Source organism: Pleurodeles waltl, chromosome 8 (genome assembly GCF_031143425.1).
Source record: "Pleurodeles waltl isolate 20211129_DDA chromosome 8, aPleWal1.hap1.20221129, whole genome shotgun sequence".
In the NCBI taxonomy this organism is placed as follows: Eukaryota; Metazoa; Chordata; class Amphibia; order Caudata; family Salamandridae; genus Pleurodeles; species Pleurodeles waltl.
This window is the reverse complement of record NC_090447.1, coordinates 1,252,701,739-1,252,729,164: the sequence shown is the minus strand read 5'-3', so window position 1 is coordinate 1,252,729,164 and position 27,426 is coordinate 1,252,701,739. Positions and strand designations below refer to the sequence as shown.

The window sequence follows — 27,426 nt, the reverse complement described above, 5'->3', positions numbered from 1 at the left end:
GCGGGATGTGTGGTTGTAGTACAAACTGTGGTATTTGTCCATGTGTGTCACATGAAAGCACATTATTAATCTCTAAAATGTGTGTTGTCTGGGCTCGGTGACAGGGTTTGCCATGTGTTGAATGGTGTTTATATGTGGCTGTAGTTGTCATGGTGCGTAGTCCAACTACTGTTCCTGCTTGTGTGGTGGCATTGGAATTGGACCATGATGTGGTATGTGTGTTCCAGGGGTACATATGTTGTCACACTCCACTCAGTGGATGTGTGATATGTGGTACATGGCCCATGGTTGATGCAGTGAGCAGTATGCTGAGTAGTGATGTATGTTTTGGGGGTCAGCTGCTCTGACTATGCCATAAGGTCTCACTGTTCAAACACAGTTCAAACACTGTTGGGAACACCCCCTTGGTCATAATTTGATGGTCTTCAACGCCAGGCCGTTGGCAGTGCTACTGCCGCTGCCAACATGTCAGTCCTGGGACAGCCAAACTCGTAATAACCACCTTGGTCTTAGCACTAACAACAACACGTAGAATGAGTCAGCCTCCTAAATTAGATGACACGCGGTGCCCTCCTCTGTTTTACTGTATACTCGCTGCCAGTTCACTTACCACCAAGAATTCTGCCTGCAAACCACTCCACTCCACAGATTAGATCAACTCTGTATTTTGTCCATCTGTGTGCATGCGAAGTTCAGCAGGCCACGTCTTCTGTATTCGTAGCCTGTTTAAAATCAAACCAATCAAATCTGCATTTGACACAGTTCCTACCAAGCACAGCAGGCCTGGCTTCAACGTTCTCCCACTCCTTTGTTTCATGAGTTTCCTTAAGTGTAGGTTTGTTTCCAGATTGTCACTAGCGTTTTAATCAAAGATTCCTTTTTGCCAAGCAGGATTCTGTTAGCCTGTTCACGTACGATAGAGGTTGTAAATTTATTTAAAAGTTTACAGGATAAGTTACAAGTTACTTAATAAGGAAACCCCACCAGGAGCAGCATCATCATTTTTTCTCAGCCCACTCTCTTTAACTGTCCCACTCCTTGAGTCACTCACCAACATTCCATGACATCACACACTGCCTAAGCAGAGCAGAACACAATGGAGGTGTGCACAGAATGATACATTACAAGCATAGCAGATTAAAACACAAAGCATTGAGCCAAAATGCGGGTTCTGTTTTCTGATTTTATTTCTTGAAAGCTGTGTTCCCCAACACCGATCCTGCTCTCCAACCATCAGATCTCTTCTACTCCCTACATGCACTCAGCCTCTCCACTACCTCCCAAAAGCACTTCATATGTGGGCCTTAAGGCTTTCAGTAATAAACTATTTAGGATGTTGCAGCTGGTAAACAATTACACATACCAATGTTGCTAGCGATCATGCATGCCCTTGCTGCTCATGGAAAATACAATATTTTGGTGCACCCAAAATATTAAACAAATGTTAATTATGTGTTTATTTGTTTTAGTAGTTTAGCATAGCACTACTTTTGTGCATGCTGACAGATTTCCAATAATAGGAACCAAAGCAGTTTGGAACAGAAATATCAGATTTTCTGGAAAGCCATTCAATTTCATTTGAAGCAAAATTGGTTACTTAGGCTGTTTCCTAATTGAAAGCAGAAGAGTTGGATTGCTATGTCTTGTTTGGTGAAGGTTTTTTAAATAATTTAGGATCTTAAATGTCATTCTGGGGTCTTTCAGACAAAGCACAGCAAGCACCTATACATAACTCATGCATGAGGAGGTCAAGTGTATTTAAAAAGTGGTCATTTATTGGTGTTTGTGCCAGTAAGTCGGTAGCCACCCTTTGTATATCAAAAGATGAATACAGTTGCTGACATTTGAAAATTGCTGAAATGCCGGCTGTAACAACCATGTGCTTTGAGATAGTACTGTCAACCCCGTGCCATGAATCAACCCTGGTTCTGCTTTATTTTCACCACTCACAAAACAGTGTGAGCACCAAGGAAGGAGCCAGGAAAATCCCACTCCCCTACTTTGAACTATATTGAGAATGGCAATAAGTGAGCATGTACTATGAGCAAGCCCAGCAGCCCGGCTCCCCCAAAGTGAATTCTGAAATGTCTTTCTGTCCCTCCAACCTTCTTTTAGTCATTTCCTTCTTCACGTCTTTCTTTCATCTTTCATTCTGTCCTTTCTTCCCCTTCCATCCATTCTCCAATTTTGCCATCCTTCTTTCATCCATCCTTTCTACTCTACATCCCCCTTTTGGTCTTTCCTTTCTTCCTTTCTCTATCCATCCATCCATCCATCCATCAGTACTTCTGTTGTTCCTTCTCTCTATACATGCATTGATCCATCCAAAATCTACCCATCTTCCTTTCCTTTATTCTTTAAATCTCTCCATCCTTCTATTCATCCTTCTCTGCATGCATCTGCTCTTCTCATTCATCATCTCTCCATTATCTTCATCAATCCAGTCTTCTCCATCCCTTCTCTCCATCAATCCATCATCCATCCATCCTTCTCTCGAGTCATCCTCTCATCTCTCTCTGCATCAATCCATCTATCCATCTCACCATCTATCAATTTTTTTGTTACATCTCCTTACAATTCATGCTTTCTGTTTAAGTTTGGCCTTACAGCAACACTATTGCCAGACATTATGGGCCTGATTACAACTTTGGATGAGGGTGTTAATCCGTCCCAAATGTGAAGGATATCCTGCCCACCGTATTACGAGTTCCATAGGATATAATGGACTCGTAATACAGCGGGTGGTATATCCATCACATTTGGGACGGATTAACACCCTCCTCCAAAGTTGTAATCAGGCCTTATGTGATCAACCTAAAAAAGGGTGTTAAAAATCCCTACCAAGAGGGGGCTTTAACCCAGAGTACATGTTTAGATTGAGGGAGGAGAAGCTGTGTGCTTCCACAGAAAAGTTCTTGCCCGTCATGCCTCTGTGATCATGTGTTTATCCAGCTGACCCTGAATGCTATTAAAGTATCTAAAATATTTAGGTAATTTATGGTGTTTTTTTTACCTCTGGCACCAGCACTAATGGAAGGAGTGAATTAATCAACTTTAACATACAATTTTATGTTTGAGAGCCCAGGCCTACACTAATCAGCATTGATATTTAGGTCTACATTGACAGCATAACTGTTGGATGGTTTTATGTGATCATCAAAAAATACCTTTCAGAGCCCTATTGGTAAAGGGCCTAAAGCTTCACCCACATGTTATTTCCCCTGGGTACAGGATATGATTGGGACAGATTTTGTGTGCTTCCACCAAAAAGGCTGCTTGTATTTCACTCTTTTGCTTCTGACAATGTTTATATTCTGTACAAAAGGACTGAGTTGGTTGGTTATGGTGGGAAGCCAAAGATCATTGCGATAGGCTTGATCTGTTTATTATGAAATATTATGATAATGACACAAGGCCTGGCATATTTAAGTAGAACTTAAGTTATAAAGTTTTTAGAGAATAAACTGTAAAATAGCGCTTAGAAGCAAGAAACACCAACTGGGATATCTGATTGTGCCAAACTAGGGCAAACTCAAAAGTTCAGGCCGACCATGATGGAGCACTGTCTGGCTAAGGAGACCAAGTGTGGCTCAATGAACCAAATTACCTTAAATCTTGGTTGCACAGTGTTGCTTGGATCTGAAACAAAGATGCGGGTGCAGCCACTGCGGTACAATAGTTTCAAGATGTGGGGAGGCTGCAGTGCGAGGTCCTGTTGTGTCATCGTTGAGGATCCTGTCAACGGGTTTGCGATATGTCAGGAATGTTTTGGTTCCAATGAGTGCGACGCTGCGATGCTGAGCTGTCGCTTTGTCATTGAGGCTTCCGTTGACCAGAGATGCGAGGAGCTTGCGCCGGGAAAAGCATCACGCAGTGGTCATTCTGAAGATGATGCATCGTTCCCAAGATGCGGCAATGCAAGTCTGATGCATCTGTTCTGATTCACAGTAGCAGGAATGAGTTGGTTCTGCTCCACTTAGCAGAAGTGATGCCTCAGATCTGCTGCTGCAGCACATGATGTATCAGTTCTTATGGTCTTTCCAAGGGTCCAGGACTAGGGTGGCACTAGTTGGCAGAGTAGACTCACAGCTGGCAGGGTTCAGGTGTAGGTCCAGGGTGGTTGGAAGTCTTTTATGTCCCTGACACTTCAGGTCAGGAGGCCATCCAACTAGCCCTTGGAGTCACTCTGGTTTCTGGGTTAGAGAGATGCAGGTCCATTTCTTCTAACTCCCAATCAAGAAGGCAGCAGGCGGTAGGTCATCCCAACAAATCAGGAGTCCAGCAGAGTAGCATTCCAGCAGATTGGCTGCCCCTACCCTTTCTGCCCTGGCTCCAGACTCACTAAAGGAGGTTATGCACCCTTTGTGTGTGAACAGGACACAGCCTATTCAGATGTAATTGAGGCTGTGCCCAGCTCCTCCTTTCCCTATGGCTCATGATGGCCCGTCAAGGCTCATCAGGTCACAGCTAAGCTTACATTGTGTGTGGTTGTCCAAGAGGAATACACAAAGCCAAGCTGTCACCCCACCCCTGGCCTGTGAGCAGAGAGAGGCAGCAGGCACCAAATAGTTATTGGAAGAAAATACCAACTTTCTTAAAGTGACATTTTCAGAATTGCAATTTAAAATCGAACTTCACCATAAGTTGTGATTTTAAATTGTGATTCTAGAGACGCCAAACTTGGAGGGGTGATATTTTCCTGTTTGGAAATTACAGTTGAAATTGTAATACAGAAATTTCAATGCTAACCTATGAGAGCGATAGGCCTTGCATTGGTGAAAACAAGTGTAGGAGTTTTTCACCATAAGGTCACATAAAACTTAAAGGTAGATGCCCACCTTTAAAAAGATATTGCTCCTCGCCCTTGGGGCTGTCTAGGGCCTACCTCAGGGGGGACTTGTATGTATTAAAAAGGAAGGTTTGGGCCTTGCAAAAGGTTTATTTTGCCATGTCCTCATGACAGTTTAAAACGACACACACAAGCTCTGCAGTGGCAGGCCTGAGACATGTTTAAAGGAATACTTAAGAGGAGTACCTGTGCAGTGCCTGGGCACAGGTACTGCACTTTACTAGGGACTTATAAGTAAATTAAATATGTCAATTGGGTATATGCCACTGTTACCACATTTTAGAGAAAGAGCACAAGCACTTTAGCACTGGCTAGCAGCGGTAAAGTGTGCAGAATCTTAGGGCTAGCACAAATGAAGCCAGCAAACACAGGAGGTCGAAAGGCGAAAAGTTAGGGGAAACTACACCAAGGTTTCCAGGTCTAATAGGTTTGCTCTGTGAGATTTCTTGTTAGGCGGTCTGAGGTGAAATAGTATTTTGCTTAGCCACCTGCAATTATGTATATATATGACTGTGTGCCTGATCATTTCCTTCTGAAAAACCTTACACTCACAACTGTGGGCCTGAATGTGTTATAGTCACAAGTTATATCCCATTCTTGTGCTCTGGAACCATTATGTCCAGTGCCATGTTAATTGGCAAAAGTAAATCTTAAAGCCAGTAAGTCTTTAACAGTTGGTTGTTATCACATTATGTTAAAGGCTATAGACAGATATTTTGTTGCATGCAATCTCACGGATTACCACTGTAGGCAAGGGTTTTGGCGTTGGCCATTTATTCTGACAAAACCAGGGGGCTTTCATCATGATAATTCTTGTTAGTCTCTATTAAGAGGGGCTGTACTTAGATTTGCAAGCTGTATTTGCCTTCATATTTGTAATTATTTAACTGTGTGGAGGAAGGTTGCCAGTTTAAGTGTACTTAAATAGGCCAATGTTGGGTAAAGTGCAAAGACAATGGCAATGAGTAAAGGTATCTATGGTTAATTGGTAAAATGTATGTCTGATTTTATAGGTTTGATATGTTCATTATGAAAAAGGTTGACAAGCAAATAAGCCTTTACTCATTGTGAATAATGTGTTAAAGGCAATAGTGTTTTTGGAGTGGATCCTCATTACCCTGTGCTAAAGCCTGTAGGCAGGTATTTTATTATACAAATCTCACATATTGCCGTAGTAGCCAAGGGTTCTGGTGTTGGTGACCCACCTGAACAAATCATGGGGAAAGATGATTTGCACCAATGTAATCCTTGGTAGGCTATATTAGTGTGCATTAAATTGTTTTGACAGCAGTGTTTTGTATATATTTGTAGTTTTGTGGTGGAATACCTGATGGTTGCCTTGTTACAAGGCCTATGGGATAAAACAACAGGTTTGAGTTGGTTAAGGTGGCAAACCAGTGATAATGTTTGGAGGCATGATTGTTTATAATCGCAGGTTACAATAAAGGCAGTAAGCATGACATACTGATTGTGAAAAACATATGTATAAAGCCTACAGATAGGTGGTTTGTTAAATGGACTCTTACAGATTATCGTAGCAGGCAAGAGGTTAGGTGCTGGTTACCAGCTCTAGCAAACGGTGGGCATAGAAAATTTGTACTTTCAGAATCTTTGTTATGCCCTCTTAGGAAAGACAGTATTTTGCTCTGCCAACTGTAATTTTGTATACAATATAATGTTATGACTTTATGCCTCATAGTTGCTTTGTGATAAAACATATTCTTATACAGGAGTCCTCAGTTGGTTATGGTGATATCTCAGTGATAACAGCTAAGGGCCTGATTGGTTCACTATGGAAGAAAATGTTTCTGTTGAAATGGATCTGATAGTTTAATTATGACAACATATGATAAACGCAGTAGGCCTGACATGTTGATTATGAAAAGCATGTTAAAATCAATAGACATTTATGGGTGGATTCTTATTTCTCTATATTAAAGCCTACAGATTTTGGTACATGAAATGTCTCATAATACCTTTGTAGGAATGATTTTGCTTTTGGTTTCTGCCTCTGGCAAACCCTAAGAGGAAACATTTGTAGAGATGAACTATTTACAAGTTCTTTGCAATACAGACCTCCTATGATAGGTTTAATTTTATTATTGTAAGCATATGCTTGTAATATTTTGGCGACCTGTTTTTTTCTTACTGCTTTTATTCTTTTAATATCTTGTATATGTCCAGTTTGTGTTCATTTTATTGTGGTTTTGTCAGGGTGAATAAAAGAATTAGTCACTGGATATATGAATGGATGCATAAGTGCAAATATTAGTGCCTAAAGCCAGCAATGATACAACAGGCATTTCATTCATAAGTCAGACCTATTGGGATTGCCAATGCTTGTTCTGTCTCAGAGGCTGGTCCAAGACATCCCCGGCTCCTTGCCTGACGCTAGTTAGGAGCCATTTTACCGCTTCATGTTTCCTGCAGGTGTCTTGTATTTATTTGTTCTTCTGTTTTTTCCTGCTGCCTATTGGTCTTTGTTACATACCACCATGATGCCAATCAGAAACCTTGCACTTTAAAAATACATCATTTAATATATATTTTAAATATATTTTTAAAGTGTATTTTGACATCTTAGCTATCCTCATCAAGATACATTTTCTCATTGCTGTGTCTTAATTTCTTATTAGATGTATCATCTATTTTAAAAAAATATTGGAAGATGTCCCAGTAATATAAATGTTCGCTATGTTGCAGGTTGCAACTTTGAAGGTCGGTTAGAGCAACCCAGCCTTCCATCCATCCAAAGTGGTACACTGATGTAAGAAGTTAGGTTACTGGTAGAGGGACGTGAAACCCTACTCAAGCAGCAACCACAATTCTTGGCAGGGTGAACCACAAGCAAATCCCAAATTAACCTGTACTTAACCCTCTGGTAGCTCTGCACAGAGCAGCTAGGCTTAACACAGAGGCAATCTGTAAAGAATGTACTCAGCACTTCAAACAGTAATAAAGTGAAAACACAACGAAAACCCAGCAACAATTTAGAAAAATAAAATAAAATGTAATACATTATTTGACACCTAAACAGCAAAAATCCAATCTGTATAACCAAAGATTTAAGTAAAAATGGTGCCAAGAAGCACAAAACATGAGCTGTGGTTATTTAGTTGCACAGGACCAGGACAAAGTCACAAGTTCAGACTGACCACGATGGAGCATGGACTGGATAAAAGGACCAAGTTAGGCCAGCTGAACAAAATACCTTAAATCTTGGTGGTGGAGGGTTGTAAGTTCCTGCATTGAGGATGCATTCCGCAGCAGCAGTTTTGATGAAGCTGCGTGGCTGGGATACAAAGTCCTGCATCGTCATTGAAAATGCCATGGACAAGGGCTTTCCATGAGAAGTCCTCCATTTAGGATGTGTCATACAGCTATGATTTCAAGGAGCTGCAGGCTAGGATGCAATGTCTTCCATCGCATCAAGGATGCCATCGATGGGGGCTTGTGATGGGAAGTCCTGCATTAAGGATGTGTCACACAGCAGTGATTACACGGAGCTGGGGGCTGTGATGCGAGGCCCTGCATCAGGGATGCATTTCTCAGCGGTGGTTCCAATGCTGATCTGTGAGGAGGTGTGTCCTGCTGCATTACCTTTGCCCACAGGACCACAGCTGGGCTAGCAGAGCACCTTTAGGCCCTCTTCCACAGCCCAGTACTTGAGTGGCACCACTGGGGGTGGGGGTAGGACTCACAGCAGACAGAGTCCAGGTGCTGTGTTCAAGTTGGTTGGAGCCTTTTCTGTCCCCGAAGCTCTGATCAGGAGGCCAGTCAACTAGTTCTTGGAGTCACTTTGGTGGTCCTAGATTCAACATGCAGGTCCAGCCCTTTGTGCTCAGGCAGCAGAGTAGCAGGGCAGCGGAGTAGCAGTCCTTCATGCAGCAGGGCAATACAACAGGTCTATTGAGGTTTCCACAGTTCCAGAAGTGTACTGAAGATTTAGGTCCGAGGGTCCAATATTTATATCTGGTGCCAGCTGTGAAGTAGGAGAAGGTTCTGGAGGTTTCCACCAAAGGTGCTTGGAATTTCATGCCTCCTGCCCTTGCCCTAGCTTGTCAGGGGGCACAAAAGACTATTGTCAAACCCTTTGTGTGTGTGCTCATGCAGAGACTTGCGATGTAACAGGTTTGGTAGGTAACAGCTTCTCCCCCTCATCAAGTCAGAGATGGCCTATCCTGCCAACACCTTTTCTCCTTTGTCTCATAGCCTGCAGCAATAAACAAGGACTCATTTCCAGCTATGCCTAGTCATGTGACCCAAGATACAGGCTGCAAGCACCAAATGGTTAGGAGAAGACAATGGCAACTTTCTAAAAGTGATATTTTAAGAACTGTGACTTAAAATCAGACTTTACCATTAGAGGGGATTTTAAATTACATTTTTTAACTCTAAATTTGACATTTCAACCTGCTTCTAATTGAAAGCCATCAGACAGTGACACAGTGTTCATGTAGGTTGTAGTTTCAAAACACTGGTATTAATGAGGGTATACCTTTCTGAGTGTACTTTTATTACCAGGCCTAAACACATTTTTCTCTCCCTGCTCGCTAAAAATTGATTTTGTAAAGGTTACTAATGCTTACATGAGCTGCACAGTTTTAGGTTCATTGTGTGCAGTAACTTCCCAGGAGGATTTCAGGTAACCAAGGTCAAAGGTTACTTGGTAGTGGAACAGCATAGATTTGGCTGTCACCCCTGACTCATGATCATGACTTATGTGCAATAATAACAACAATATAATGTGTATTTTAACAGTTCATTAGTGTAAAGCTATACATTCGAAGTATTAATGAAGTACATTCACTGTAGAGTTGGGGAAACATTAATGTATGGTGTGCCTTAACTTCACTAAATGAAAATTAGTCATTGAGTATAATATTTTAACCATCCTCATGTTATTTGAATGTATGTGCATTTCAAACGGTAGGAGTTAATGTAACGTATGCACTAATGGTTGGCGTTTGATGTTTAAAATGCACGTCTAGATCAGTTATGACCCTGTATTAGTAAGGTTTGCTTTTATTTTTAATTGTAACACGAAACCCTAATTGAATTTACATAACTGGTGTTTATATTAATGTAGAAATTGATATGTGCCCAGTATAATGTGGAATTAAAAGTGCATTGACTAGGCCTGAATTTTCTTAACATGAGAAACTGTTTTCCATTTTCTGCTGGCATGTCATTTCATTGCAGATGCTTTCACACAAAACGTTAGTTTGAAAATAGATGTGTGATTGACAGTGTTGCCCTTTACATGGCGGTATGCAGTGACTGAATGAGAATGAAAAGTGGAGTGTGTTTGGGGCACATATTAATTACATTTGAAGATTCAATTGTAGTGAAATAGCGGGATCAATCTGATATGAAAGCATTTTTCAACCTAAATATAATTTTAAGCATTGTGTGCTTAAATTTAATGCTGCCATACAGTATATCAGGGGCTGCTGGTGATCTTTAAAAGTGATGGGGCATAATATTTGCTTACATTCCAGTGAGCATGTTAAGTAAGTAAGCCCTACTTTTTCTTGAAATTGTGCATTTTAAGCACAATTCTAACTTACTTCTTCTTAAAAGCCATAGGCTTTTTGTGGAGTGTTTTGTGAATGAAACATGATGTTCCACAGGAGCTGTCCCATTTTTTTTTTTTTTTACAAATTGTGAAATGGGTGCCCCCGCAACCCATGTCAATAATTATTCTCGTTATGGCACACCTGGCTTTTCTTTAGGGTTGGCCGTATCCACCGTGGGTCACACCAAGAATTACATACAAGCAAGCAGTGGAAAACTGTAATCAGCACCATCTATATATTATGGGTAAATAGCATGCCAAAAATGCCCGCTAGTATGTCATTGTTGCCTGTTCCTCTGCTCTACATATGGCATGGTTGTTATCCCTTATGCCAACATTAATTCCAGTATTCCAGTGCTAAAAAGGTTCCTCGGGCATCCCACATGATAAAGAAGTATCACTAGTGTGCCAGCACCAGCATTTTCTCATGATTGCCCTTTATGTTAACAATTACCTACAGAGTGTCAGTATTTTGCCATTGGTGCCCTATATGCTAGACATGGCCTCTAATATTCTAGTGCCAACATTTTGCTATCAGTGCTTCACTCACGCTCACTCATACTCTTTTCACTCATACTCTTTTTTATTCATTCATTCTCACACTCATTTACACTCATTCAAATTTATTTCCACTCTCTCACATTCAATCATTCTCATTCCCATTCATTATCATTCACTCACACTCATTCACTATCATGCTCACTTGCATTCATTCTCACGTTCTCATTCATACACATTCATTCTCACTCACTCTCTCGCACACCTCTTGCACTCATTCCTACTCAATCATTCTCACTCACTTTTATTCTCACTTACACAAACACACTAATTCACTGTCATTCACACTCTGTCAGTCCCACACACTCTCATGCGCTTTCTCATTCATCCACAGTTGCTGTTACTGACTGTCACTCTCACTCACAGTCACTCTTACTCTGAGCCTTCCACCTAGTCACTCGCTCATTTTCACTCACAATTAGTTAAATACACATGCACACTCACACTTACACATGCTCTTACCCACAAGCACACATACAGAATTTGAGAGATTTTTCTTTTGATTTGCCAATCTGCTTGAACTAGTGCACTTCACGTCCTCAACTGCTGATGATTAATAGCCCTTTAGGGCATTAACACCGCAAGACCTGAAAGAGGAAACTAAAAAGCTGAAGCCCGGGCAGTGCTTAGACCAAGATGATGCAGTGTGCTTGCTCCAGCTTTTAGCATTTTGTTGTTTCACCCTCTACCAACTCGTCACAGGATGGGGTAAGAATTCCTAGCCCCATCCTGCAATGTGATGAGATGGGAAAGGGTGGGATGAAATATTAATTGACATGCGGCTCTGAGCACCAGAAGGTTGAAGCCTAAAGCACCCTAGTCTACCTTTCAGGTGTTGTTGCTGAGTAGCCCAAACAGGGTGGCACCTGGGTGTCTGAGACTAGGGCTGGTACCTTGCCAGTTGTGGAAATCTGTCTAAAGGCTGGCACAGGCACTACCACCAGCCATCAAATTCACTGCCTCACAATGCTTGTTGCTTGACCCTTGCTGGGGTCCACATTTTTAAAAATATACTAATATTTACTATAGTTATCAATCACTAATGGTACAGTACCAAAGGTCCAGAAAGCAAGGAAGGCAGAGCACTAACACCAATGAGGGTGAGTCACACTGCGTTTATTCTGTTATGGATACATTTTGCGATGTGTTGATATCCAAGTGTTAACTATTCTGTACTTTACTAGAGTTTAAGAAATCCTTATCCCACGTTGGCTATTTGGGGGTAGCAGACCTTAGAGAGGTATGCTTATGCTTTGCTCTTCTGTAATGTGGACCTGGCTGTGGCGAGGAGGGACATAGTCAGGGGCTGGGCAAACCCCACCTTGTCAATGCTGCGGGAATAGAAATCCACTCTTAGTTGGTGTATGCAGGCAAAGGAGAAGGTATATAGATCTAGGAGATGGCCCTACAAGTTTGAGAGGGTCTGGTGCCCCAGGAAGCCAGGTGTGACTTGTGGCTGAAGGGGGGGGCACCATTCGGTGAAAGGCCCACAGAGGACCCCTTGAAGATAAGATGATTTGGGCATGGGGGCAAGGCCACCCACCCGGGTGACAGCATCCTTGGGTGAATTATCTGGACACCAAAGTTCTGAGAGCAATTGTAGAAGGTGGAGTGGTAGGATACCTGGTTACCATATATAATAACTTGTTTTACTTCGAGGAGGGGGGTGGAGGGTCAGGGAAATTGGGGGGGGGGGGTTAAGGATTTGTTTCTACTTGGTGTCAGTTTGCTGGTTATGTGTTATTTCCCCATATTGAAGTACTGTGTGTACCGTGCTGATAAGTGCCAATAAACAGTTTTAAAAAAAGTTATGCCTCTACAGGACGAAATCATTGGAGTAGGCAAAGCTCTTTGTTGTATTTTCCTGTCTGCAATTTTCTGCATTTAATTCTTTGTCTTCTTGCTTCATAGCAGAGTGGACCAGAGCCATACAGAGCTCACTTGAAGGTCCCATGAGCAACATTTATGCTTGAAAGCTCTAAATTCAAAGATAAATAGCAAGGGCACCTTTCTCACCTAAAATAGATTAAACCACTATGGCCCAGATTTAAGAGGGCGTAGCCCTTCATGCACCACATTAGCGTAATTTTTTATGACTTTAATTTGGCCCTTCGAGGCCAAATTCATTGTGTCTTATTTACAAAGTGGCGCAAGGCATGCGTTGCGTCACTCTGTAACCTCTTGCGCCACATTATTCCGTGCCAGGTATAATGTATTCAAGGGGGGGCATTCTCTTGTTAGGAGGACCGCAAAAATGGCCTAATGTAATCTCAGAGATTTCACTGCACCATATTTAGCAGCTATTTTTAATGCCTGCACAGTGCAGGTGTTATTAGGGGGTATATCATTGTTTTCAATGGGTCCCTATGTACTCTGAGGTATTACCGCCAAAATGTTGGCGCTCATCCTGCACAGTACATCAATAGAGTAAAAAATTCACGCTATTGCCCCTACCTTGCACCATGGTTCACTGTATATTAAATATCGGCGCACACATGGTGTTAGTAGGGGGGCGCTAAGGGGTGCAAGAAAAGTGGTGCTGCATTGGATGCAGCACCACTTTTCTTAAATTTGGGCCTATATTACGAATGTTATTTGATAACCAGCTTGGCTCTCCATACAGACCAATTAAACTCAGACATAGCGCGATTTCATTATTATACAGAGCGTCAAAGGCATCTGACAAACCAATTCATAGTAGGGTACAACCCACACTACAGGTATTGATCAACATAATTAGTGCAATTAAATGTCTCTATTACTTAAATACATCTGTATACATGTGTATGCAAGTGTATAAAGATGTTCCCGCCTCATAATAAATCATTACCCAATCTCATCCTTTAGCTAAATGTTGCTAATCCCATTGTAATCACATTTGTTTCATACTTTCTAAAATTGTCTTAGTATTTCTCTTCTATACAGTCAAATCAAAATATCTCCCCAAAAATGTTGGTCAGCAGTTCAAATACTCCTAAGGTCTGTTTGCATGATGTATCGAAAAACAGTTGCAAATAACATTGTATGTAATCGTTTAGAAGACTGTGTTTTCTTTCTTCTAGGTCTCTTCCTGTATCCTGAGAAATGTGACTGCAAAGAAACTGAACTGGAATGCGTAGATATTGGTTTGACATCGGTGCCACAGGTCTCCAGTAATGTAACTCTGCTGTGAGTACACTTGTGAATTCAAATAATCATATCTTATCCATTGACATCAATGCTATGTCAAGAGTAGAGGAAAGGATAGCACACGCACTTTGACCCTCAAAGCTCTCACAGGAACTGAAATCACATGACTTTTGATCTTAATGGTATTACAAGATGTGATGGAGTTAAAAAAAAAAATGCAGTACACGTAAGCTTAGTAAACTAACAAGATGTCCTACTAAACTATTTGAAGGTATTCTTGGTTATCAACCATTTATAAACTAATATTTTGTTCTGATGCTGCCGAGATGCAGATTTCAGAGGGCAAGACTTCATAGGACACAGCTACACCAAACATATGTCAAGTAGAGCATGATGTTATAAAATGATGCTGCCGTGTCATAACTGGGATTTAGTACCTATACTTGGGTAAATGAAGCTGCAAATAAGTTCCCCAAGTACTTCTTCGTCTAACTAGATACAGGCATCACATACTATATACATCCTCAAATCCTTAAGTACAGCCTCATATGCCCAAGTGCATCCTTCTCTGCCCAGGTGCAAAGGCATAGAGTAGCATGGCAAAGCAGTGACGCCATATGACAGGTCAGCCCTGTGTACCTAGACAGACCTGCAGATGCCCACGGATTGCCTCAAATGCCAAACAGAGATATGCAAAGGCAAGCACAGCCTTGTTTGTCCGAGAATAGCCTTGTGTGCCTGTGTTCAGCTTCACTGATCTAGGCATAGCCCAGACATGGGCTTGCATGCCCAGTCTCTGCTATCCTATCCCAAATCCAGCTTCATCTGCTCAGGCAAACGTGGGCATGCGATGACTCACCTTTGCTTGGCCAAATTCTGCCATCATATGCCAGGTGAGGTCACATAAGTCTGGCACAGCCCCACGCTCACATATTCAAAAGCAGCAGCAGGAAAGAACGCATAAAAACAGTTACTAGCACTTTGTACCTACAATGTATCAGGATTTTCGTCTACTATCAAAGACCGGACAAACTCGTTCAAAATTCCATTCTTGGTGTATTGCCCCGACTGAAACTTAACTATTGGGCACAATCACACTAGGATTTTAAGATATGAAACACAGTTGCGAAAATTCATGATGGAGGACTAACTTTGCATAACTATAACTTTCCCTGCAAAATGTCTGTGTGACACAACAAAGATGTATGGATGCACATTTACTCACATTAATATTTTTTATTATCGCGTACAGGCTAATGGCAATCAGTTTTCCTGATCTCATTATCACTCAGCAGGGAGCATGTTTACAGACAAAGCCGAAATGCGCACACAGCGACCATTAGAACGGTGCCATCTTTCACAAAATAGTTTCATTCTGGTAACAGACGGTTGCCCTACAATACCATGCCTCAGTAACCAGCCTTTTTAATGATTCTTTTCTGTCACAGACAATTGAGAAAACTAATCTACAAAAAATATATTATATATGCTTACAAAAAGATGCATTGCTCAGTGTATTGAAAGAACACCTAGAAAAATCCATGACACAAACCGTGACTTTCCACTGGTCTACCCTGTTTCCCAAATGATCTTGCGCATATATGCAGACATTTTCCTGTAATGGAAGGTAAATTAATCGTAAATAGGTCTTATAAATTTGATCTTTATTTATAGCTTTACAAAAGTCGAAGGAACGACCGCTATAGAGTGAAGCACGTTTCAGTTGAAATTGTTACTGGCATTTGTGATTACAAATGTCTTTAACTCGTTGATAATTATTTGTTCCTAAGATGTCTCTTACCAAACAAGATAATTAGATAGTGATTTTAAAGTTTTTTCTGCAAAAAATACAATGTAAATAAGTAAGTTGTGAAGCATGCAAGTTTCATTGTAAAGTTTTTGTAATTTTTCTTGCACAAGAAAAAAGTACATTTATCAATATTTAATAAAGTAAAAAGTTTACAAGTGCTCTCAAGAAACCCCTCATTATTTTAAAGCTGGGTCGGAATTTCATTCCCCAGTGGGTATGCACAATAACAATATCAGAATTATAATCAAATTCAAACAGAACAATTACACACATCTATTGTAGTTCCATATGCTTTGTTGATTTAACGCCAAAAAAATATTTCTTGGTCTGTCTTCATTTACCTGTCTCTTCGCTCAGTGAGTTTATTTCTTACTCTGTTGATTTCACTTCCTCGCCAGCAGGGACGAAAGGTGCCGCTCCTCTGAGTGAAAAGAATCCTGAAGTTACAAAGTGTGTATCACTGGTGTGTATCAGAGGGTTGCTGAATTGGTTAGTCGGTTAAAGATTGAATTGGAAAAACTGAGGGGGCAAAAACTGCGGATACACCAGGGAAAATATGGTAATTTCCACCAGCATCTAACAATTGCTAAAGAAAAGTGTTGGTGGTGTGATTGGATAGACCATGTCAAACGCTGGATAGAAACGATACCAGGGCAATTCCAATGTAGGCCAGCTAAGCTATTTATATATAAACATTAGTAAGTTCAAATAGGAAGAGTATTTTACACAGCTCTATTCATTTGGCTTCGATCCCATGAAGGAAGAGAAGCTTAAAGTTGTGAAATGGGAACTGTTAGACTTTTCATTCTTGGCGTGGTCTCCCTTAACTTTTTGCCTCTGTTCCCCAGGTTGTTGATGTGGGCTGGACTCTGGTTTTACTGTTTTTGTTACTCTGGGCACTCTAACACTGCTAACTAGTGCTAAAGTGCAAGTGCTCCTTTACAAAATGTGTATGTAATTGGCTTATCCATGATTGGTGTGTTTGATTTACTAGTAAATCCCTAGTAAAGTGCACTAGAGGTGCCAGGACATGTAAATCAAATGCTACTAGCGGGCCTGCAGTACTGGTTGAGCCACACACATAAGTAGCTCTGTAATCATGTCTCAGACCTGCCATTGCAGTGTCTGTGTGTGCAGTTTTAACTGTAAATTCGACTTGGCAAGTGTACCCACTTGCCAAGCCGAAACCTTCCCTTTTCCTACGTGTCAGACACCCCTAAGGTATGCCCTAGGTAGCCCTATGGGCAGGGTGCAGTGTATGGTTAAGGTAGGACATACAGTAATGTGTTTTATATGTCCTAATAGTGAAATATTGCTAAAATCATTTTTCACTGTTGCAAGGCCTGTCCCTCTCATAGGTTAACATGGGGGCTACCTTTAAATATGATTAAAGTGTAGATTCCCTTTGGGAGCAGATGTAAACATGGAGTTTGGGGTCTCTGAGCTCACCATTTAAAAATACATCTTTTAGTAAAGTTGATTTTAAGATTGTGTGTTTGAAAATGCCACTTTTAGAAAGGGAGCATTTTCTTGCTTATACCATTTCTGTGACTCTGCCTGTTTGTGGATTCCCTGTCTGTGTCAGTTTGACAGTCGGGCTGGTTGCACCTCACACTAGACAGTGATACAAAGGGAGCTGGGGTGTAGTCTGCATTTCCCGAAACCGGTCCCAGGATGCTTGTTTTCGGTCCAGGGAGAACCTGGCCTGGCAGTTCAGGCTGGACTGTTCCCATGAGGAACAGGGTCAAGACTGATTTGCATATGGCTGGGTTCAAACTGGGGTGGCATGGTGAGCAAAATAATGGATGGATTAAACCCAGATCTGTGACTGGGGGTGAATGTTTGATTGGTTCCGTATTCCGTCCATCCAGTTAAGCTATCAAACAGCGTTTGTGTTTTGCTTTGCATTTCCTGATGAGCCATCTTTGCTAGGGGGGGGGGGGAGTGGTCACTCACACCTGAAAGGGCTGTGCCTGCCCTCACACAATGCAGTCTTCAACCCCCTGCTGAGTGTCTGGGGCCTGGCATGGGCAAGGCAGGATTTCACATTCAAAAGAGACTTCACTTTAAAGTAGGCCTACTTCAAAGGAGAAATTGGGTATAAGAAAGGCACCCAAAACCAGAGACTTTAGAACACTTTTGGAAACAAGAGGAACCTCTGCCAGGAGAAGAGCTGAAGAGCTGAGGAAGAAGAGCTGCCCTGCCTGTGACTGTGCTTTGTGGAGCTATCCTGCAGTTGCTGTTTCTACCAGAGTAAATGGGCAAAGACTGGATTTTGTGTGCCTTCCATCTTGAGAAGAACTCTCCAAGGGCTTGATTTAGAGCTTTCCTCCTGTTGTTTGAATTCTCAGGGACAGCAGAGATTTCTCTCTGTTCAGCACCTGGAGTCTCTGTAGAGACTCCTACTCTGCCCTGTCGTGCCCATCCAGTTCCTGGGACCCTGAAACGAGAAGCTGGCAGCCTAAAAGGAGGAAATCCGCGCAGGGAACGGCGTGCGGGAAAAGATCAACGCAACTCCGATCTGCGGCTGAAGAAATGATGCACCGCCGGCTCCACGGCTGAAAATCGAAGCTTGCCGGAAATGCGACCGAAGAATCGGAGGCTGGATTTCCAACACAAGCACTGCTGAGCGTGTAAAAACAACGCAAGGCCTGCCCGGACCTGAGAGTGCTGACCGGATCGACGTATCACTCTCCTGCGGAGAGAAGGAACGACGCGCCCGACCCGATGAAAGGAGAAACAACGCAAGGTCCTGCTCATGAGTGGAATTGACGCATCGCAAGCCCTTTTTGACACACACTCGCCTAGGGTTACTTTTGACGCACCCAATGTACATTTTCACGCTAACAGTGTTAGTGTGTGTTTTAAACTACAGAAAGACTCTTTTTGCTATTTAATTGATGACTTGTTCATTGTGGATTTTTGTCGGTTTGGTCTTGTTTTGTTTAGATAAATATTTCCTACTTTCCTAAACCTGTGTTGTGTCATTTTGTAGTGTTTTCCTTAAGTTACTGTGTGTGTGTTCAAATACTTTACACCTAGCACTCTGAAGTTAAGCCTACTGCTCTGCCAAGCTACCAAGGGGGTAAGCAGGGGTTAGCTGAGGGTGATTCTCTTTTACCCTGACTAGAGGGAGGGTCCTTGCTTGAACAGGTGGTAACCTGACTGTCAACCAAAGACCCCATTTCTAACAGGAAACAATGCTCAGACAAGGCTCGTGATCTTCATAGGGCCCCTACTGACTTTTGTCTCTCATTGATTACACCAAAACCTACCAGTGCAATTTTGAAAGTCCAGTAGAATTCTTCAGAAAGGATGTAATCTGTGTTTGCAGTGTAATTTTTCTCAAAAAAGGAGTTAAGCATTTTTTGTCACACTATCACAGTCTCTCCTGATTTTTCAAATGTGTTTTGTGTCAGTAGTTATAGGTTTATACAGTTATTGTAGTTTTGTTCTGGCACCACAAATGACAGGTTCCAAAGGACTCATACAGAAATGGATGGACTATATTAGACAGCTTATGACGTCTAGGGTAGGAGTTGTGAGGGGAGGTGCCTCGTCTAAGGGGTCTTGTAGTCCTCAGATCAGGAAGGTGCACAACAGCAGAATTGCATGCTTTTTTGCAATGCTACTAGCATATTCTCATTGTTGATGGGATGCCAAATATCCACATAGTTGCGTGTAGTTTGGTTATATCCCTGAACTAAAACTGCAGGGGCCCTATCTATTGCTAGGGTGACCGCCTCAGTGCTAAAGTGCATATGCTCTCTGTGCATTTTGGATTGGTAATTGGTTTAGCCATGATTGGCAAATTTGATTTACTAGTAAGTCCCTAGTAAAGTGCACCCAAGGTGCTCAGGGCCTGTAAACCAAATGCTACTAGTGGGCCTGCAGCACTGGTTGTGCCACTCACATGAGTAGCCCTGTAAACATGTCTCAGACCCGCCACTGCAGTGTCTGTGTGTGCAGTTTTTTACTGCCAGTTCGACCTGGTAAGTGTACACGCTTGCTAGGCCCAAACCTTCCCTTTTACTACATGTAAGTTACCCCTAAGGTGGCCCCAGGCAGCCCCATGGGCAAGGTGCAGTGCATTTAAAATGTAAGACATATACTGGTGTGTTTTACATGTCCTGATAGTGAAATACTGCTGAATTGGTTGTTCACTATGTATGTCCTATCTCTCCCATAGGGCAATATTGGGGATTGCCTTGAAATGTCTTTTAAGTGCAATTTCACATTGGAAGCAGCTAGAGATATGGATTTTGGAGCCTCTGAACTCACAATTTAAAAGTACATTTTTGGTAAAGTAGTTTTTTAAATTGTTAGTTTGAATATGCCACTTTTAGAAAGTAGGCATTTTCTTGCTTAACTATTCTGTGCCTCTGCCTGGCTGCTGAATCCGCGTCTGGGTCAGACTGACAGCTGGGCTGTTTATGCATTCACTCTAGACAGTAACGCAAAGGAAGTTGAGGTGCGTCCTGCATATACTGATGGGTCCTCTTGGGCTAGAGTGTGAGGGAGGAGCTGACACCTGCCTTTGGAAGGGATGTGCCTGGTGTCACACAATACATTCTCCATTACCCTGGAGTGTGGCTGGGGCAGGACAGGGTTTTGTGCACTACAAAGACTTTCCTTTGAAGTTTGCCTACTTCAAAAGCAGAAATGAGTATAAGTGCTGAACCCACAAGTTTAGAACACTTCTGGATCAAGAAGAACCTCTGTCAGGGAGAAGAGCTGTGAGGAGGAGTACTGCCCTTTTACTGTGTGTGCTTTGCTTGGTTGGCCTGCAGCTGCTGATTCTGCCATAGAGAGGACGAGGACTGGAGTTTGCTGTGTATACTGCTTGTGAAGATTCTCCAATGGCTTGGACTGAGCTTGCCTCCTGTTACAAAGTATCAGGGACATCAAAGGCTTCACCTGCCAGAGCTTGGGATCTCTTTGATTGGGATTGGTGCCACATCCAGTCCCTGGACCCCTGGAAGGAGAAGCTAGCAGAACCTGCGTGAAAATCCACGCACCAGAGCTGAGCGGCCGAAGAATCATTGTAGCACCTGCACCGTGGCTGAAAAATCAACGCAGTACTAGTGAAATTGACGCATCGCCAGTTCAGCCCAGATTCATTGTTGCTGTGTGTCTGGATTTTCCATGCATTGTCCCTGGGTGTCCAAATCTTCAACATCACCGCACAGACCCGAGCCTGCCTGCCTGTCTGGAAATCAATACATCCCTTCCCTACAAAGAAAGAACTGACACATCGCTTACCTGGCGGAGAAAGAATCGACACACAGCCTCACTTGCCAGTAAGGAATGAACACATTGCTTGCTTTTCTGACGCACACATGCCCCTGCAGCTTTATTTTTGACTCATACCAGGTACTTTGTGCTAAAACACACCGATTGATTCTCATGGATTAAGACTCTTTTTACCTTTAATATTTGATATCTTTACTTGTTTATGTTGGATTTTTGTTGTTTTGGTCTTGTTTGCTTTAGATAAATATTGGCTATTTTTCTAAACTGGTGTGGAGTCCTTTTGCGGTGCTGTTACTGAATATGTTTGTGCAAATACTTTACACATTGCCTTGGTGATAAGCCTGACTGCTTGTGCCAAGCTACCAAGAGGGTGAGCAGGGGTTATCTGAGCTATGTAACTCCCTTACCCTGACTAGAGTGAGGGTCCCTAGTTGGGAAGGGTGTAAACTGACTGCCAACTAGAGACCCCATTTTTAACACTTGTGCTGATCTGTCAAGTGGGAGCCAAGGAAATAGAGGGGTCCCAAACTGTGATTTACTACAATAATTCACATAGGAGGGCTTTCTTTCTGATACTTAAGAAACAGCTGAACAAAATTAAACCAAATTTGACAAAAACGTAGAACTTTAATCAGAAAGTGCGCTTTTGCAATTTGGTCTAAAACCATTCAACGGTATGTTAATGATTAAAAAGGTGTTAGGAGTGGCCATTGAGGGGTTGACCCTGGTAAAAGGTTAGCAATAATAGGATTGTTGGTGTCCAGATATACTCTGATTAGCCCATTCAAGATGGATGGACAGATCCTAACTAGTGAGCCACAACATGGAAACTATGTTGTGGTAGCCACTACAGGACTTGAAAAAAATAAAACACCACATATAGGGAGCAGAGTAGCAATGCCCAACCCCCAGGGACAGGTCTATGGCACATGAGACCTGAAGGGACATCTTATGGTGTCTGGAGTGGGTCACCAGGAACTGAAGCACACCTAAAATGTCTAAAATAGCCCACCTGCGGTCAAGAAAACATTGAAAGAAGCTCGGTCTCCAGGGGGACTGGTCGGGAACAGGCATGTGTAGAGGTTCACTCCCAGAATCTTAATGAACCCCTAGGAACGGACAAGCCCCCTGAGAGTTTGCACAAAGCTAAAGTGCTGGCAGAAGACATTGGAGCCTCTCTCATGAGTACATTTGCTCCCAGTGCCCCCACCCATCCTTCTAGGAGCTAACACAACTTAGGAGAGACACCACACTCTTTATTTATTAGCCTCTGGAGGGACCCATTTATTACAGGACTAAGAGGGAGAAGATCGGTCTGTCGCTGTTCTTGCCCCATGCCTGTGTCTTGAAGGGCAAGGGCGCCCACTTCAACTCTTCCACTAGTGCTGACTGCATGCAGGGAGCAGGAAAGGAAGCTAGCTCCTGTGTGGCACACAGGAGGAATGCCCAGCATGTGGGAACCTGGCAGGGGCTGGGGGGCTTTGGGGTTCCCCCATGACCCCCAATGAATATAAATAGTGTGGGTGCCCCAAGATGTAGCAGAACACTCTTAACAAAAAGAAGAGAAAAGGCAGTTGCCCTGCTGGGACTGCATCAAAGGACTGTTGAAGGCTCAGAAAAGTTAGTGCCCAGAGAACACCATAAGCCTTTTTATTATTTGCATATTCCAGTTGTGATGCCTCAGAGAAGGCAATTGCACCACCAACATGTTCACAAATGTTTCCGGAGCTGCCAGGAGAGTGTCAGTCTCCACAGAAGCCCTGACTAATGTTTTTTCTGTTAGTCACCATAATACTCCTACAGGGTACCATTGTGGATTTCAGGAGAATTTGCACACAGTTTCGAGTGTTTCAAGAGCTGGAACATTGTTCAGAGCCTTTTGCTCAGTTTGATGCCTCCTGTTTAGAAGCAGGGGAAGAAAGGAGTTCTGAGACTAAGCATGCACTATGTTGAAAATAGAAAAAGACTCATGCTCATGTTTTATTGAAATTACAATGCTTTATTGATAATCGCACAATTGATAGTAATTATTTAAAAGTCTTACTGAAAGTTATTGGAAGGATTCACTGATTATCACCAGGTTAACAGTGAGTTATTACACTGTTAAGAGGTACCATGTTATGATATGTGTCTGTTTTTATGAATGTGGTGACACCCTGGCAAAGTCACTAAACCTGCTTTTTGATAACTACCCCCCTCATTTTGTGTCTAGAGTATGTGGGTATCACAGTCTCAGGGTTAAGGGCTCACGTAGGGTGTGGACTGTTAGGAGGATACCACCAGAGGTAGCTCCACCTGACTATTTGTTCTTATTTGGTAATTAATGGGTAGTATTAGGTAGTGTGGACATAATAAAGTACTTTCCCTTTTCATAACTAAGAGCACAAACTGGGCAATATTGGGTGTTGAATGTTGTGCACTGTGGAGTAGGGAACTAGCCCACACCTGCACCTCTGAGTAGGGCTTGAAATGCTCTGTCTCACTACCCTGAAAGTCAAGTGCCATGAGTTACTTGGTCACTCACGCCCTCACCTTGCACAGTGTTTCTATCAAATATGTCATTTAAGATGTCAATAGGGATGCTATGAATGCAGACATTGAACATGTCATGAGTGATGTCATATGTGAGTACTCAAGCAGTGCATGGTGAGGGCATGTGTAATAGTTACTTTAAGGCATGAGTTATAGTTACTTTAAATAACTATAACTGATAAACGTCAGCGGTTTCATTAGTTTAAAACATTAAGTTTTAACTCCCATTTTTACCCAACTATACCACCCCTTTAACCTTTGATGTTTAGTGAATTTCAAAGGTTTTTAATGTAAAGTAAGATAATATCACAATTCCTAACTATAACATCACTTTAACCTTGTTTTTTTTAATGAATTTCTATGTTTTAAAAAAATGTCAAGTATGATGTCCATTATCATACACAGCTTGGGGGTGGCGGCCAGGGCCTAGCCACAGCCCACACCCTTAGTCCAACACCCCACGAACAGCCAACTCTCCCACCAGACACAGCTGACGATGTCATGTAACAACATAAAGGGTTTTATTTTAAATAATACAGACCTACTAGCTTTGTCAAAGGGTCAGAGCACCAAAATATAAAAAGCTTGGCTATTGGCCAGTCAGTACATCAGCAAACATACAGTAAAGCTGATGTATTGGCTCTATCAATAAACCAACACAATATTTTATCAATAACTACAATCCAATGTATTTCCATGTGTGTACATTGCAATGATAAATAACATTCACTGTCACATAAATATTTTAAATAACATATTTTTTCTACAAAACACCCATAATCCTATTTTGAGTCTTTCATTAACATTCTTCAAGTCACAAATTGCAGGCATAGGTCTAACCACAACAGGTCCCCCGCTCTCCAGCTGAAGCGAAACAACTCCAGCTCGGAGTGCTTTAAAAATTATGGTAAGCTTTCCTGGGGTCATGAATGCAATGACCTAGGAGACTCACTGCACCTTTTTAAAAAATGTTCCTGAGGGGCTGTTGTGCTTCCTGCAGTCCCCCACAGCCACAACATTTAAAAAACATCTGGTGGTTTCCCTGCTCATTCACGGGGCATCACAAGCATAAGAAACCTTTTTTTTTTTTTTTTTTTAAAGCCCTTGCAGATCATTATGGGGTGCTCCCAGGCTGGAACAGTGAATGAGAAATGAGCGGTTACTACACTCATTTCACATTCCTGCTTTATATGTATTTTTTTATAGGGTTAACAGGCATGTGGCCCCCTCTTTGCACCATGTAATGACCCGAGGGGCCTCATGCTACAGGGCTAAATGCATTTGTCAGTTGGAGAGGGGATTCCCCCTTCTTGGAGCCTCCAGAAGACCCTGCGGGCCCCATCCTGTTTTAATGGAAAGAGGGGCATGGGGTCCCACTCTGTGAGCCTTTTGACAGCCGCAGAGACCACATCCCCTGCGGCTGATCTCTTATTTAAACAGGAGATAGGCATTCAGGTCCCCCTAGCGTTTTGAAGTTCCCAGGAGTCCCATTCCCCAGAGATGATCTATTTTTTCATGGTGTCAAGACTGCTGTCATGAGTTGGATTTTCAGGTGTGCAGCGCAGTCAACATGGCTCCCGGTGGGGAAACAACATGATGCAGAGGACACAGTCTAGTTGTTTTCCTCTCCTCTGCATCAGCCCGACCCCCAAAGTCCTGCTGAATGCAATATAGGCTCCTAAGTGCAATCTCACAAAAATTGTACTTGGGAGCTCCCATTGTCTGCAATCGAATTGGTTTTGGCATTTATAGAAACAAGACTTACCTGAATTCTGGTACATCTTCCCTGTGTATCATCCTTGACAGCCTAAATACATCACTTTCTGTTTTCCTGGAGAATGTTGGAGTCCTACTACTGCATCAGGTTGGCATTCTTTAGTCATTTTTTCCTACAAAACACAAAAAATAGTAAGATTTCAACAATAGCAAGCCATTCCTTCAACTTTTGGGGAAGACGCATGCTTCTACAAAAATTCAAGACTTTGCTTACCGTACTTTTCTTCGACTCATTGTGGAATTTGTTTCAGCTTTGGATCTTGTAGAACCCATTGTGCATAACAGAACAAAGGAAAATAAAAGAGGAAGAGACTTTACAACTGCAAAAGACTCCTTGATTACACATTTATTGTAAAAGACTATTTGAACTATTGAACTATCTTATTTTATTATTTTCTGATTTTGGTCTTCTTTGGAGTGTTGCTTTGGCGTGCCTCAGTTTTCCTGTTTTTTCAGTTGCTTAGCTTTAGAGAATGAAGCAGTTTCTCTGAGCGAAAGATTCATAAGGAATTAATAATTGGGAAGGGGTGGGCAATAGGGAGGAATGGTGGTTTTCTTTATAGCAATATGTACATCTTTTTAAGTTGTGAAGTGTACTGGGTTTCTATCAATGGGGAAAGAAGGAATTGTGGGTGAGAGGTTATAGTTGTTTGTATTCAGGATAGTTTCAATCAACTTCTAGCAGTGAGGCTAAAACTGGGATAGAGTAACAGTGTATATTTTCTCTGTTTTCCCAGACATGCTGATGTCCAAGAGGTTCCATTACCTACACAGGTCTTAATTTGACATCCTGTGAAGATTCTGAATTATTACATTTTGTCTTTTAGATAGATAGATAGATATTGTCAGACATCTCTTGCTCCCTCTTTCTCATTTCTCTTACTCTACATCACTACCTCTATCTGTCGTTCACGTAGTGACAACTGTAAACACTGTATTTTGAGTGAAGTAATTTTGAAAGAATTATAAAAAGTATTTTATTTCTACTTTATCCCCTGACTTAGCACAGCCCTTCATCAATCTATTGCTTTTGGTATTTCCTAGGTAAATCTATTTGCAATAGGCACTTTATAAAGCAAGTTAACTTAAATATGTTATAGAGACCTTTATGTACAAATACCTTTATTTATACTTGAACAAAGGTAAATATCACATTGTCAATTGTTATCTTTTTTAAAAGAATGACACCCAAAGGATACTCATTTTCTTTCTTATTTACAGTTGTATCATTTTAAAACGTACACGTGGGTATGTACAATAAACTATTTAATATAATAAATACAACTTTCTTAATGTATTAAAGTAGAGATTGCTGCTTCAATATGTCACTATACAGAAATATAGTGTGAGAAAGTGGATTATTAGTTAGGGAGGTAGTCCACCTCAAGTAATAATGGCACTATTCTTGTTAGGTTTCAGTGATTTAAACCTGACCTTAACCCCTTCGTAACTATGGCACAGAGCAGGCAGGCTTAACTGAACAAAATATGTAAAGAAATCATAAGTCCAAAAATATTCATTCGAATTTATAAAAATAGAGAATATATTAATGAATTAAATGATACAAAAACAACAAAAATTCAAATTAGATGAACTGAAGATATTAGTTTTTAAAGTTTGACCAATTTGGCAACCACAGATCTACAGATCAGATTTAATGGACACAAGAAGACAAGGAACAAAGAAGACCCAAGGCACGAGAACAGAAGCCCTGCTGCACAAAGAAAAAGGTGCCATACCCTGCCTGCTGCTCCTAGGACTCGACAGTCACATCTGAGGTGTCTCCTGGAAGCACTAAAAACCGCCAGAAGACCTCCAGCCTTCTGCAAATCACCAAAAATCTCCCTCAGAGTGAAGGCATTACTTTCCTGCAACCTACAAGCAAGGAACCAGTGAAGTCTAGATCTCTGACCGGCTGCTGACCAACGAACTGGACCCAGC

The 27,426-nt window shown here is 41.9% G+C and overlaps 1 protein-coding gene across 3 annotated transcripts in view; it reads left to right on the top strand.

Annotated features, from left to right (window-relative positions):
* Positions 1-27,426, top strand: part of RXFP2 (relaxin family peptide receptor 2) — a 932,621-nt gene that overhangs the window by 495,600 nt on the left and 409,595 nt on the right. For all 3 annotated transcript variants that reach the window (XM_069205573.1, XM_069205574.1, XM_069205572.1), the window contains exon 4: positions 14,048-14,153. In XM_069205573.1, the coding sequence (XP_069061674.1) occupies positions 14,048-14,153 (106 nt within the window). The remainder of the gene's footprint in view (positions 1-14,047; positions 14,154-27,426) is intronic.